The sequence below is a fragment of the Terrapene carolina genome, unplaced genomic scaffold, assembly GCF_002925995.2.
Source record: "Terrapene carolina triunguis isolate 2854851 unplaced genomic scaffold, T_m_triunguis-2.0 Scaffold85, whole genome shotgun sequence".
NCBI classification, from domain to species: domain Eukaryota; kingdom Metazoa; phylum Chordata; order Testudines; family Emydidae; genus Terrapene; species Terrapene triunguis.
In genome coordinates this window covers 59,296,780-59,312,858 of record NW_020664436.1, presented here as the reverse complement: position 1 = coordinate 59,312,858, position 16,079 = coordinate 59,296,780, and the positions used below count along the sequence as shown (strand labels likewise).

The following is a 16,079-nucleotide window of genomic DNA, read 5'->3' as shown; positions in this document are numbered from 1 at the left end:
CCTATCTTTTAACCAGTTACCAATCCATGAGACCACCTTCCCTCTTATCCCGTGGCAGCTTACTTTGCTTAAGAGCCTTTGGTGAGGGACCTTTTTTGGTGTGACAATTGTTGTAAGAAATAATGGAATACATGAAAGCAATGAAAATACAGCTGGATTGAATAAGAAGGAGGATAGTAATGGCTAAAAAAAATAGTTAAGGAGGTATGAATTAGAGTTTTAACATGATATGTAAAAATGTATCAGTTAAGAGGATTTCGGATTAGTGTATATGAAAATATGCTTAGAATAGAATGTTTATAGATGAGGTAGTTTTAATAATCTTCACCTGTGTAATGTTATGAAACAAGGTATAGAGGATGTGTTTAATAAAGGGGGGTGGAGCAAGGTAGCATTTACACCAGCTCGGACCATGGATCTGCTGATGACAAAAACAGCCTACCTGCACCCCAGACTTGGTAACTGATGATTATGCTATCCTCATATTTGCTTTACTTAAGATTTATGCTTGATCAAGATGGTAATATATTGTCCTAAAATGTTCCTACTAAAGCTTTAAATTAGTTAAGCTTAATAATTGGTATGGACTGCACTTTTTCACCCAACAATGTAGATGCACATCTCAAGCTAGATGTTAATTTTTCAGACCTACTTAAAAGTGCAATGGCTGGAATCAAACTAATGTATGAGTCACTAAATTGTTTGATTGCTGGATTTCTCTTTTCATAGCAGAAATGACACAAATATTGGTGACCGACATAATACAAAAAAATCAGGCAATAATATTTTCTACACCGAGCCATGAATCTGCTGTAGAAAGTGTCTTCCGCTACAATTTATAGATGCATAGATTTTTGAAGCCAGAAATGACGACTGTGATCATCTAGTTTCAGTGACACTCATACATTAGACCTCCTCTCCAAAGTCAATATTAAAAGCAGTTTTCGTGAACAGACCAACGGTTATTATCTATACTTGCAGCACAGAGTTCACTGGAGGATTTTGTACCCAGACTTGGAACACTCTTCAGAACAGGAAAGTACTGCACCACAAAAGCTCTGCTATTTCAAAAGCTGTGCTCTTTCTGGATGCCAACTGATCAGCTTTCCATATAACCCAAATTAAGAAACCAGTAAGAAAAGGAAAGACATATGCAGGGGTCTGAACTCAATGACCTCTTGAAGTCCCTTCCAGTCCTAGGATTCTAAGATTCTATATGATATGATTCTATGAGCTGTGATTACAGCACTTCATAAAGAGTCCAAGAGAACATTTTCTGAAAGTCGTCAGAAGAAAACCTCATGTCCAATCCTAAAAGGTGCAGATGCTGCACTCTTTCAACTCCCATTGACGCTGATGGGTGCTGAAGACGTTCAGAACCTGGCAGGTCTGGGCCCAAAGATTTTGGCATGATTCACATAAAAATGACCTCCCAAAGATGACATATAGTATAGCATCACAGGAGCAATAATCATGTATAAAAAAGGATTTGCTCAACAGCTCCTATCAAGGAGGAAAACAGCTTTTTCGATTGCCCATAGTTACAAAATGATATTTATTTCTCACTTCAACTTTCTAGAATTTGCCAAAATGCAAAGGCTTTATTTAACATACTTGTTTTCATTAGGTTCTCTAGTTTGGCTGTTGGAGGCATAAAGAGAGTAATGTCTAAATTAGTCTAGTTTCTGTTTTGTTTAACTGCAAAATGATAGTAGTATTATGAATTTACCCTTTGAACCAGAAACCTTAAATATGCCTGATACAGAGAATTCAGTCAGCTTTGATTTTCTTTACATTCCTGACAGAGGGTCTGATTCTGCAACACGTCCTCACAGTGGAGAGCACTCAAGTGGAGGAGCAAAGCCACAGAGAAAGCTCCAGTGGATCTAAGCCTTTTTACTCACCTACCTACAGTATTTATGTTAATAGCAATAATAATTGGAAGACAAAGCTGCTAAATAGGATGCCCCCTTTCTCGCTCTGTACAAAACCTTGTCCCGCTCTGTAAAGAAAACAACCATATAGTCAATAGGTCATGAAAAAAGTAGGCAGGAAAATTAGAGACGTGTTTCCCTTTTCACAATATCCTATGTCTATGTAAGGAGTTGGGTGGAGCCACTTCCTGCCCTCCTTAAGATCCTTGGCCCAGATCCACAAAGGGACTCGGGCATTGGGCTTTAGGCACTTAAGTCCCTTTGTGGATCTAGCCCTTTATGGATTTAGGCTGGGTAGGCAATAGCTCCTGAATCTGAAAGACTGAGGAATCTGCCACCAGGAACTCTACGGAGTCTTCAGGGAAAAGACAACTGGCTCTCGGAGCAGCTTGTTAGGTGGAGAAAGTCGAGACATTGCTATTCTTTCAAAAAAAATCCATATGGCTCTAATCAAGTCAAATCTTTATATATCTCTAATGACAGTGATGCAGTACTTTTGTATTAATAACAATATAAATATACATTTTTTCATTTTTATTTTAAAAACACATGCAGTTACTTACCTTTTACCTTATGACTTTCCACAGATACTGTAAAATAAATGAATATATTCTAAGAAACAAACTTTACAATGTGTACAAACAACATTTGTCCCTTGCTAAGATATTCTCATTGTACATGGTTAAAATCTACAGAAAGCCGGGCTAGCCAGTAAGGTATATATGGAGCTTGAAAAGTTCCACTTATTTCAGCAAGCATGTACAGTACGCATGGAAAACTGGCTTACTCTAACTGGTGGTTAGTAGCATTTGTCTCAGTTCAGCTGAAAAATTTATGTGCAGCAGATGAAAAATAGCATTCTAATACTGACAAACACAATGAAGTCTAGATACAAAAGTAGTATTGAAAATATCACGTATTCAGTCTAATTTACGTACCAGTGTTTGATATTTAATTATTGGATGATATTTCTTTCTAAAGCATCATTGATCAAAAAATCATAATTCTCATTTCCTCATTATTAAGTTCTTCATATTTATTGACTACTGGGATGGGTTTACATGCCTCACCCTATGGTAGGGAGAAGGTAATATTTCCCTAAGTAGGCTAGCTAGCACAGGTGTTAGTGCTAATTGGAAAGATTGCCAGGAAACCTCATCTAGAGACACTGGATTCACCTAGAAAATGGGCCATCAAGCAGGTCTATAAGAAGAGTTAAGGCAGTGTTTTGGCAGATCTGAGAAATGGATCTAGCCTGAAATCAGAGGAGAGTCTGGCTGCAAGAAGCCTTTTTGTCTTCTCTATTTAAATGAAGTCTGGTTGGAGGAAATAATTTGGTTTGGATGTTTGAAGGAAGAGGGGGAAAAAACCCTGATACACTGTGTCTTCTTCTTCCAGTCTCAATGTATTTGAATCCCAGAGCCAGACTTCCTTCCTCCCTTGGAGAAAAAAAAGTGAGGAAGCTGAAATCAAAATCTAACATTCAAAAGAATAATGGTGTCCTGCTTAGCTTCACATAGTTGGCTCTCAAGTACAACAGAATGGCTAGGTTATCATGCTCCATAGCCATTCTAATAAATTTGAGTAAATTGGCAAATTTGTTCTCTTCTTGTACAGTGCAGTTCCCATCCTTTCCCCTAATGGTGACTTGAGTTAAATTAGGTTTAAGTTTAAATTAAGGAAATGAGACTCTAAAATAGACTTTTACAGGTTTTACCAGGTACTTTTAGAGCTACTGCAGGTATTTCCTTCTTCAGTGGTTTGGCTGGAACAAATAAGAAAAGGTTGGTGATTACAATGTGGGAGTTGTCACTAAAACATTCAGTAGCTCAGATGAAAAATAAAACTAAAAAATCGGAGCTATTTACCAGTTTCCACCAGCTTTTCCTTCTTGGGGGGTGATTCTGAAAATTAAAAAAGAAAAATATTTTGGCTCTACTTTTGGTAATGCTGTTAAGTACACTCCTCCTAAAACGTATTTTTCGTGCCGTGATCAGACACTGCTGAGCTAATGGAGTTAGATTAAATGCTAATACCGGATAGCTAAAAGATAATTCCACAGTCATATTGTTAGGTGATGAAAGGAAATGTTAATAGCAATTAAACAGCAAACATGTTTAGACTTACTCTTGATCATCTGACAATCTAAGACCATGGTTCCCAACCTTTTCCACACTAAGATTCTCCCAGAACACCACTCCGACAACCTCCTCCTCAGAACCACTTATAGCCACACTGCAAAGATTCAAGGCATAGCCAACCAGGGAGAGGGGAAAGAGATGGAAATGTCTAATTGAAATGGTAAATTCCCTATTATCATTGGCTAAAATTCATAATAAATAAGAAGAGGGATGAGTTAATGCTGATTGCAAATAAAGTAAATATTTCACAAGACAAGCAAACCAAACTCTTTCTTTCTTTCTTTTTTTTTTTTTTTTTGGAAGGGGGGCTGGAGGGGACGAAGGAAAAAGGAAGAATGGAGACTGGAAGACAGTTACTTTGGCTGATTTAACCACTCATCTCAGTAACATCTGCAACATTGCAGCACGTTCATGTTTTATATAGCATAAGTGCTCCTCCAGAGTTCATTTATATATATATATAAACACATTTTGTAAACCTTTTTTTTCCCGCTTATGCTTGCTTCTCTGAAACTGAAGAATATCTAATAATGGTTTCTTTGACTCCAGGGGCATCTGACTGCTTCCTGTTTTTCCACAGTCTCCCAACCCTTAGACAAGGGAAGCAGGGGTAGAACTTGTGTGACACTACCAACTTTCACTTTAAGCACTTTTGTACGACCTAAAATTTAATTTTCATTAAGCAAATTCAACAAGGTTCTTCCAGAAACATATGAAATCCAATTTACAAATATCTTCAACTTTCCACAGGGAAGTTTTTATTCAATAATTAACAGAAATAGTTAGGAAGTTTGGATCAGAATCTGAATTTATGGCTGACTTACATCTACTCTGCTATCATAATGGGGTACACCAAAAACTTAGATCCCAACAACCACAAGCTTTGAGAAAATTCAGATCTGGATCTTGCCTTTATGGCTCAGGCCACTTCCACTAATTTAGAAGAATTATCTTCTATTAATTAATGGTCAATCTGACACAACAGAGGATTTTGTCCTATTGTACAATATACATGTTAGACACTTGCCATAGCCTTTGTAAGACTTTTAAGAGTAAGAGTTGTGCATGTATTCATAAGAATTTATTAATTTATTAGCCAGGCCAAAAATATCTTTATCCAGGGCACAGCCTGTGGCTGAGAACAAATAAATATTCTATCATATGTGCAATTGAGATTTTTTTCAAGTCTGAAATTTCACCATATGCTACACACTCTGAAGTTCTCACAAAAACATTTTTTGCCTTTGTGAAAACTAGTAAAATATTTATTAATTGTTCATGAAACCACCTAAATGCAATTTTTGTTTTGCTGATAGTGATGCTGATTGTGATGCGATCACTGAGGAGATGGGAGACAGAAGAGAATCTCTGAGGTTATTTTTTATGCCACTCCATTTCTTAATCTGCAAGTGGTGCTGAAAAGCATTGAAGCTGGCATATTCCTGCAGTGTACCTTAGATCTTCCCCAGCAGCAAGGTAATTCTCAAACCGTGACCTTCTCTCACCTGCTATCTTTGGAACAGTCACATGTTTCCATTTTGATTCTCTGTCTCTCTCTCATGACATATAGGACTTTCAATTAATTCAGATGAAGTATTCTAATCTTAAAGCAGTAGTGTGAGTAAGTGAAATTCATGTGAAACCAGTGAGAAAGTTGAACTTCCATTAAATTGCCTATCGTTTCCACTGTGTTCACTGTTCTATAATATAAACTATAGTATAATCAATGTCATTAGGTTATATTCATTACAGTTAAGGGAAATAGATTTCTGTACTAGAATCCTCAATTTCTGATACAAGGATTTTAATAAATCCTATTTTACATTCACTAAAACACAGAACTGCCAAATCCTGTGCAGTATGTCGAACACTGCAAATCCTTAGGTTGGGAAGCTAATAGTGTTGCATCTTTTTGTTTGTTTGCCTGCAATCTTCCTATTGGCTTGTTCAAGTTATAGAGAGGTTCATTACAAGAATTTGTTACCCCATATTTCTTCAATTTCTAAAGATCATGAATATAGGATGCTGATTCCTTTGTTTTCTGAAATAAGAAACTCAGGGTGGGAAAAAATCTCCTCCCCTACTAAGGTTTTGGCACCAACTTTATAGTTTCCTGTTTGTAAATGAAAGCTGACTTTCATTCGTAGCAGTTTCTCTTCAGAACGATCACTGAAAAGAGATGGAGAAGGAAGAATGGGTTTTGGCATATCCTAAGACTGGAAACACATGCCTATGATTGGCAATCTCCAGGATTCATTAATCTGAAGAGATTTCCTGCCATGCCTGAAATAATTGCGGTACAGATTCTTCAGAGGAATACAGATGCTAACAAAACTGTTTCAAGGTCCTTTGGCAAGCTTACAAAACTCCTGCTTTGCCTGGCCTGCAGGAAATGATGGCCACACATCTGGTCTGGTCTACATGATAGAATCATAGAATCATAGAATATTAGGGCTGGAAGAGACCTCAGGAGGTCATCTAGTCCAAACCCCTGCTCAAAGCTGCTGCCCTGCTCATCACTGTAAGGTTTATCAGGATGACTGGATTTGAATCCCTCAATGAAATGGAACCGACCCCCCCAGCCCGCACTGCCCCAAGAAAAAAGCTAATACTGACCCGTCTGATATCAAAAGCACGAATGCTTCTGCAAAAAAAAAAAAAAAGGGACGGCTTAAACCTAGAGAAGAAGTGGTGATCTGGGCACCTTCAACTTCTCTGAGGTCTCATCAGTTCTTGAGTGGACAAGGTCAGTTACCTCAAATGGCAGGCCAAGTACCTATGCCTTCTGATTCTTCCCATATAGCTCTATGTCAACTCTAAGACAGAATTTCATAAGGAAAAGTGTCCATTTACCAAAGACTGGGATGCTGCAAAATCCATGTCATAACAGGCACTTGAGGAGCATTTTGCAACCCCTTCATTTTCTTTTTAGGAGGAGCTGCAGAGGGATCTGTGGTGTATTTCCAGCCCTTTGAGGCCCTGACTTAGAACTCTTCAGAACCAATCATTTCTATTGCTGCCTTGATGGGCTTGGGGACAATTTATTGGATTTAGAAAAATCTTCCAGCGCTGTAGCCACCTGTTTTGAACCCACAATGTCTTCTGGAAGACGGCTTTGCTTAGGTCCATGTGGCTTATAAAACCTTTCATATAGGATTTATTACAAGGAAGGCTTAGATTCTACAGAATCTTTCAGGTCATGGTGTAAACGCTGCACAAGCAGCACACCTCTTTGACATGTGAGTAGTGACCTTTACCTCAGGAACTTTAAACACTGGTCTGAAAAAGAGATTTCTGTGGGACGAGGAAGTCCCTCTTAAACCCTGGTTTCTGCACATCATCTGCCATGTGAAGACACGATGAGCAGATTAACTATCAATTCTACAGGAAAAACAATTAATCATAAAAAGTAATGATTAAAGCTGCTTCAGAAAAAAATACATTTGAAAATTAACAAATGTAACAAGAAACCTAGCATTAAACTCTCAGAGAGGAGGGCTTACCACTCAGGCCAGCAGAAAGAGAAGGAATGAGGAACAGTAAGGGTTAGAGACTGTTATTAGAGCTGGATGGGAAATCATTTTCCTGTCCCATGAGAATTTTCAAGATATTAATTTTTTTCTCCAATCTGATTCAAGCTGAAAAGTCAAAATCTCAAAAATTTGAGAACCAATCATCCAATTTTTATTTTTAGATTTTGATGATTTCAAAACATTATGTTTCAATTTCAACCTTTAATTAAAAAATAGAGTTATTGAATCAGAGAAAAGTTGGGCTGGAAGAGACTTCAATAGGTCATCTAGTCCATCCCTCTACACAGAGGCAGGACTATCCTTGATAGAGGCTTGTCTAATCTGTTCTTAAAAACAATTATGATGATTCCACAACCCGCCTAGATAACCTGTTCCCGTGCTTAATGGTCATCAAAACTCACCCTCTCTCATGAACAGGTTTGGTTACAATGAATCTGCATTTTCTGATGAAAAAAGGTTTTGTTGGAAAATTCCTGATCAGTTCTAGTTTTTTAATACTTTGGTTCATTGGCTCCAGACCACTAGATTCAAAGGGCATGTACATGATCTCCTAATGGTTAAATACGCAGAGAGGGTTCTGTAGCTGCATAGCAGGGCACACAACTCCTACAGAATTTCTCAGCAAGGGCAAAGACATGAAGGACACTATCAAACCAACAAAAAGCATCAGGAGAAGTGTGCAGCTCTGACAGTCAAAAAAATGCTGGAAGCATTCTAGTCTGTGCAACAAAATACAGCATGTCAGCAACAGCTATTTCTGAATATTTAAAGCTCTCAACTTGGGCATTCAAAAATTATGCAGGAACTGTTATGTAAGAGCAAAATGCTGTGCATTATTTGTGGGCACCTTGAAAGAGAAGAAGATAGATTTTGCACAGTATATTGCAAAGAACTTGTTTGGTACATATGTCATTGGGCTCAACTTTAAAACCAAAAGTTAAACTCTTAATATATAAAAGTAAGGGATTTAACATTAAAAGAGCACTGAAGTATGATGAACTGATGAAGGTAAAGTTTAAATAATGTCACAAAGCAAGGGAAACACACACACACACACAAAATGAGATTTGCTACAAACTGGCTCAAAAAAATCTATCAGCTACTAGAAATCATAATAAATTCAACATGTGCATTCTGTAATTTCTTATAGAAAAATCTACTGCATCCCCGCCACTTTTGACCCCGTTTCTGCTCCTGCTCCCATTTAAGTCAAATGAAATTTTGCTAGTGATCTTAACAGTGCATGATTGGACCCATTTATTCCTCTGCAAACTGCTTATTCAATTTAATACAAGCTCAGCACAGGTAGCATTAACAGCAGATGCACTGCCTGAGACGTCAGTCACACAGTAGGTATGCCTTATGGCCCCGATTCAGCAAAATACTTAACACATCCTTAAATGCTTTGCCGAAGAGGGATGCACTTAAACATGTTCCTAAGTGTTTTGCTGAACTGGCCCCCAAAACATTACAAATCAACAATTAATTGTGAATATTTGCAGTGCTTTTATAGTTTGTCAGCTACTAGGCAAGCCCCTTAAAAAGCCTTTCACATAAAGAGCAGACATTTTTAAAAGTCATTTAAATCAAACTCCCAATTAACTATCATTTAGCTTAGATATAGTTCTCTCATCACTGTGGCTAGCAAAGATAAAAGCCCGACTTCTCTAACAGTTAGCATGCTCCCCCTGCCTTGTTCTTGAAGGAATGTCATAATCCAGTATTAGTAACACAACAATACTTCCAATGTATTGAATAGTTATGTCAAATGCTAGACTAGGACAGGCATGCAAGAATCAGTGGTATTTATAAAGGGGTAAGATTCTATTTTAGTATAGATATCTTCACAATCAGAAATAGCGCAATAGGAATTATTGAAAATTAATTTTAAAAATGAATTTTGTTGAAATATATTTTAAAGTATGGGTGAATATGGTGGTACCTTGCTTCAGAATAAGCCATAACATGCTAAGTGGATGAGTGTTTCAGAATCCTAGCAAAAGTGATTAAATGTCTTGAATTATATTTTTTTAAAGAAGTCTATCATAAGTTAGAAGAATAAGAATTGTATGTCACATTAGCGAACTAAATTGCTCTGAGAAAAATCATGTTACATGTCATTAAAAAAACCTATGTTTAAAGATTTTAAGGTTCTAAAGTGAAGCATTCAAAACTTGGAAGATGAAAAAAAATTGCCTTTGCAACCTTAATTCTGCCCCCTTGTGTGTATACATTATGATACAGATCACACACTAATTTTTCCTTTCCTATTCAGAGTCAGATCATGGCCCACCATATATCTGCCCACAGAGGCATAAGGGGATTGAGAGCTAAGCTTCTGCATAGCCTCCCAGACCTACTCCTTCTCCCAAGAGCAGTTAGGTAGGGACTGGGCAGAGCCTTGACTCCACCCCCCAATATGTCAGTCAGCACAGTTTCTTCCATGTGCTGCTTCAAGCATGCAGTAGCTACACAAGAAGGCGATAAGGTCCTGCACAAGAGATGTAGCGATGTTGACTGAGTAAAAAAAAGAAAAAAAAAGACAGCTCTTGGAAGTGTTATGGTAAGAAATGGTAAGATTAGAATACAGTCTTAACAGGTGGCTCTATAGCGCCACCTGCTGATGGTTGACCTGAAAAATCACTGAAATATTTGTACCTCTCATACATACACTTACATTATTCCTGTGATTTAAAAAAGAAATAGATCTTAACATTTAATGGTAGTCATGTTTTATCAATGCTTTTAAGCATTTCCCATACCTCTTAATAATTTCCTATAGCAGAACATATTTGTTAGTGCTCAGATATTTAAAGAACATTTTTTCCCTTCAAAGCATATTTTGTAGTCCCATAAACTTTGTTTATTTGCTACATTTCTTCCCTTTTACAGGTGAAAATGACTTGCAAAGATATATTTTCTTACCTTCTGCTGTTTTAGCTGCTGCTGGTGTCTTGGAAACTAAAAAGAAAATAATTATGTAGCTATAATCAGTCAACAGTTGAGCTTTGGACAACAATCACTTCTACAACTGCTAGAAGAGGGCCTCACCCTCCCTGATTGAACTAACCTCGTTATCTCCAGACTGATTCTTGCCTGCATATTTATACCTGCCTCTGGAAATTTCCATTACATGCATCTGATGAAGTGGGTATTCACTCACAAATTGGGTGAGATAATTAAAGTGAAGTAGTTAAAATTCAAATGAATATTTTGGTTTTCATACTTCTTGCAGTTTTCACTTGAAAATCCCCATGTCGTTGTTGTTGTAACGTAACTCAAAAAAGTGAATACTGAAAAAATACCTGGTTTGGTGGTAGTTTTATTAGGTTTTAATAATTTAAACTGAAACCCCAAACTCCAGGTGTAGTGTTTAGAAATGGGCATGAAATAAAACCTAAGCATTCCAAATGTGTGGGTTTTTAACATCCAGCCTGGATTCTGTGGAAGCAGAGAAAGAACTGACAGGAAGGGGATTGCAATGCATGACAGTTTGTTAGCTAGAGTCAGGCTAACTGTAACCCTAATAATGCGAGATTTGTAGAAGCGAGGATGTGTGAGGCGAGTGGGAAAGAACTGTGTGAGAAGTTGTTTCGACCTTGTGGAGATAATGTGTAGATAATGTGTAAACAAGATGGAATGCAGACTGAGAGTCTACATTAGTGAGAAAAACAAGATATCAGAATGACCTATGTATAAACAAAATGCTGCGGTTGCTTTTCATTGTCTGTATCAAAAGGTATAAATGCTTGCTGTAATTGTTTACCTAAGAAGAGACCTGCCTAGGAGGGGGAGACCCTGTGTCTTAGTGCACTCTCTTCCTTTACACAGCTGTTAAAGAGAATAAAGTATCTGACTTTGCTGTACCCAAAGAGTGAGAACTGTGTTATTCTCCGACAATTCAGATATGAATTTTGTCCAAAATTTTAAAAGCTGGGTGCCTAACTTTGGGTTCCTAAATTCATATTTAGGCACCTAAATAAATGGATTGGTTTTCAAAAAGTTCTGAGCACCCAGCAGCTCCTGTTGCTGTTTGTGGCAACTGTTGGTGATGAGCACTTTTTAAAAATTAGACTACACTTTTAGGTGCTTAAACATGGATTCAGGAGCCCAACTTTTTGAGCCTATTGTTCAAAGTAGCTTTTCAAGTAGCCTTTATTTTATGATGAATTGCTCCAAAAACCTGAATTCACTATCTCTGGTCTTTGGCTTTTCACATCCTATATTCTGATCCAGATCTACTTTCTAGGCTTCCGCCCATTTCTCTAATGCTGCTAAAAATACATCCTTGCAATTTTGTAGCTGCCATGAGAAACTCAAGATATTCTTGCAAGTTTCAGAGCACTGCTGAAGTAGGTATCAAAGGCCATTAGATCTTAGTGTCTTAGGAAACCTGACCTATGCAAAATACCCTGTTCTCTTTAGAGAATTCACATACATAGTGTCACAGCAACAACATACGGTAATATCTTTTAGATAAAACAGACTACATCAGTGACCTTTTGTATAATCCAGTAGATGGTGCTATGATGCAATAAACAAGCTTTACAAATATGTGAAATACACTGAAAATAGAAGAGAGAAGGTTATTCTTTATCCTTTACCTGGTGCTGCTACTTTTATAGTGGCTGGTTTGACTGCAGGAGCTTTTGCTGTCTCTTAAAGAGAGCAAATTAAATAAATTACTGTGAAGTGTTATAGCATGAAAATACAGAAGTATAAAGGAAGTCTACAAATGAAAAATATAGCCCTGGGTATATTTCTTAGTGAAGAATGAAGAAAAGAGATTATCAGAACAATAGAAGTGCCCAGACACACTCCACCAATTCAAAGGCATGAAAACAATCATCAAAAATGTTTTTTTAGAGTAATTACTATCATGAGCCAGTGGCTTTCTTCTTCCCACGCTGAAGAGTGATCCTGGAGCCACTGCTTGGTTGCTACTGCATTAGACCCTGCAGCTGCTGAGTCTGTCTACACAGAGGAGCAAGGCCAGTCAATCCATGTAACTGCAGTTCCCCTGGTCTTGTTCCTCTCATAGCATACGGACAAACTCTCTCTGGGCTGGGGCAAAGGAACCCCCCATAGAGCATAGTTCAAAGTTGTGAAAGGAAAGGGAACCTCTAGAGGAGTTCCAATAATCTTGTCCAAACTCTGCATAAAAGAACCATACTGAGTCCACTGGGTTCATCCACTGTGTACTAGAGTTTAGTTAATCCTTTGCATCCTTAGCAACTGCTAGAACAGACTGTGCTAAACCAAGATAATTTAACAAATAGTCATAAGCCAAAGTGTACTGGTTTTCCTAACAGAATTTGGTTTGTCAACTAAAACAATATATATATTCTCTGATTTGCAATTCACATTTTCATATTGCAAAAGGAAATAATTAATTTTAATCATAATCTGAATTACAGAATGCCAACAAAATGTTAGTTAATCCTTCACATCTGTCACAATGTTATTAAAAAGAAAAAAAAACTACTGCTAAATCAGAAATTTAATTTCCAGTTCTTCCCCTCTAGTATATTGAGAAGTTCATGAAAGATGCATCAGAATGTCTTGTAAAACATAATGAAAACAAAATATAAAGTTTAACACGTGTGGGATTGGTTTGTTTGTATCCATTTGAAACTATGCAGTAAATTAGTACTAGAAGAGCACTATAATTACTCTGGGGGACTCATTCCTCCTTTATTAAGAATTATAGGAGGAGACCTTGTAATACGGTTTTCTTAGCATTTCTACCTGGGTCCCCACCCCTGCAAAAGAAGAGGAGGTTCAATCCACAAACCCTACTGATCTCCGGGATTCACTAGAATTATAGGGCCTCCCCATTGGCTCTGATGACGTCTTTGCTCTCCCTCCAATTCTCAGGCAATGCAGCTCCATTGGCGCCTGGCTGCCAAGACATCCCTACCGGCAGCTGCCTCTGGAATGACTTGTTAAGTTGATTCCCAAGTCAGAGGGACTATGTGCTGTAGCAAGGCACCTCCTCCATCTCACCAGGCTCAGCGCTTCCCCCTCTGGCAGCGAGGGCCTCCCATGCCAGATGGTGTTTATTTTTCCACTTGGGGTTTATTTCCCAATATTTTCTAGGAAGGCCTTGGGGCCAGCCCAGGAGCACTCCTCCGCCAAACAAAAAGAAGCAAATTCACAACATAAAACAAAGGGAGATACTTTTTCCTACCTCTTCCCTGGGGGCATGTGCAAGGGTGCTGGAACTAAGGCTGCTGGGGACACCGCAGCATCCCATGGCTTGAAGTGGTTTCCATCATATACAGGGTTTACAGTTTTGTTCAATGGCTCTCAGCCCCCCCACTATAGAAATTGTTCCAACGTCAGTAGGCATGTGGCCTGGTTATTGGCCTCAGGGTGCCAGTCCTCCCCCTAAACAGGCAGTGAGTTATGTAAGTTCCCCTATAGGGAGGAGAGCAGCCTTCCACCCTGGAGAAGCCTTTCTTCCAGCTGACACTAGCCCTGCACAGTAGCGTAGCTGGGGGGGAACAGGGAGACCGCCTGCTCCCCCGAGCCCAGAATTCCCCAAGTGGTGCCTTTTCCAGCGCCGCTCCATCTTTCGGTGGCCCTGCGCATGCACTGCTCCGTCTTTCGGCAGCATTTCGGCCTTTTTTCTCCGCCGCTCCTCCTCAGCAGCCTTTTTTCTCCGCCGCTCCTCCTTGGCAGCAACCCTGGCTACGCCACTGGCCCTGCAGCAACTTGTCACTCCTCCGACCGCCTCTCTCACTGGAGTTGGGGTTTTAAAGGTGTCAGGCAGCCCTTAATTGGACTCAGGTGTCCCTAGTTGACCTGAGGTACCTCTTTTCAGCTTATAGGGAAAAGAACCTTTATCGTTCTAGACCTAATATACCTCCCTTCCACCACTGTCTTACGGCTGTCCAGCCTGATTTCGTTACAGTGAAAAAAGTAATACAGCAAATAGGCACATGAGTAGTTTTACTCCTGTGAGTCATCTCATTGATTCAATAGGATAATTCGTATGAGTAACGTTACCCACATGCCTTGCTATTTGTAGGATTGGACTCTTGGTTTATATTATCTGATCAGTTTTCATGCCAGGCTTGGGCGGGATGATGATGCATAGGCCCTTCTCAAAGCATGGATCTTGAATCCCAATGGAGATACTTCCCTAAGGTGCTGGGAAGATGGGAGAATTTTGCTGCAGAGATGGTTGAAACCCCTTCAAAATAGCCCAGAAAAGATCAGGCATGGATCTGAGAGACTGGTCAGCACCCCCAAAACCGTGGGTATCCATGAAATTTTTACTCATAGGTAGCATTTGAGCCAAGGGTGATCCTTCAGAGATTAACATATTCCATAATCTTTAAAAATATACCACACATTCAACACAAAGAATTTGATCACTTGAAGTCTGACCTCTATAATGATGTATGGTAAGTGTGTTAACTATGGGGGAGCACTACTGGTTACAAGCATGTAGAAATAAAGGTTCCCGGGCTACCGAGTTGACTATGCTGTTTTCTTGAAAATATTGTTTTGAGATCATTGCGCACTCAGAAATCCTTCTGTGGGACTTTTAGGTACACAAGGAATGCAAGGTTATGATCTATGGGGTTGTGAACAGGCACCATTTACTTGGCAATTTGAGAGTACTTGGGCATTTCTCCGGAAACCTATCAGCACATAAGCCTTCTCAGCCCTTCTACCAAGCTCACAGCCACTGAGAACACATTACAAACGAGATTATTTTTTACATTTCCTTCCCTGTGAAAACCTCTACTATTTTAGACATGTGATTTTAAAAAATGGGGGAGGCCGAACTGTCAGTCGCAAGGAAGAGCGTGGAATTAGAAATAGTGTGTGACTGGGTTTAGAAGGGAGGAGGCAGCTAAAGTTTAAACATGTAATTTTTCAATTATAAATGGTGAAGCTACTTTCTTCTTTGCATCTTCAACAATTTTAATAACCATTAATTGGGGACACTGAAACATGTTTAAAACAGCTTTATATGGAAAAAAATATCAAATCATGTAAGACATTCTTACTTTTAGGTTCTTTGGACATGACAGGTTCTTTCTTACCTTTAAAGTATTTTTTTTAAATTATAGTATATACACACAAATAGACAGACAGACAGACAGATAATTACAATAGAAGTGGCTGCCGTGGGGTTGAGTTGTTTGGATGTGCATTGAGATGAGTTACTTAGGGCCCTTTTCACAAGGAAGTTGCACTGGTTTAACGTCAGATGTAAATTTAAACTAAACCAGTGCAAAAAGTGGTGTGAACACAGTTATTTTTGGTTTAATTTAAGAACATGAATCTATTTAAGAGTAGGTAAAACCTGTTACTGATTTACTTAAACGAAATCAAAATAAGCCTGACCACGCAGTTTTTTGCACTAGTTTAACTAAACCTTAAGTTTGTCATACCTTTAGTTAAACTGGTGTAATTCTACACATAGATTATTAATGGTTCCCAATCCTGCTGGA

General features: G+C 38.6%; 1 protein-coding gene across 1 annotated transcript in view; it reads right to left on the bottom strand.

Moving 5' to 3' along the window:
• The window catches only part of TRDN (triadin), a 291,579-nt gene that overhangs the window by 101,895 nt on the left and 173,605 nt on the right, over positions 1-16,079 (bottom strand). Inside the window, exons 19-23 of the mRNA XM_029911016.1 lie at positions 12,213-12,266; positions 10,534-10,569; positions 3,803-3,838; positions 3,652-3,699; positions 2,498-2,524 (exon numbers count right to left, since the gene is read on the bottom strand). Of these exons, the coding sequence (XP_029766876.1) occupies positions 2,498-2,524; positions 3,652-3,699; positions 3,803-3,838; positions 10,534-10,569; positions 12,213-12,266 (201 nt within the window). The remainder of the gene's footprint in view (positions 1-2,497; positions 2,525-3,651; positions 3,700-3,802; positions 3,839-10,533; positions 10,570-12,212; positions 12,267-16,079) is intronic.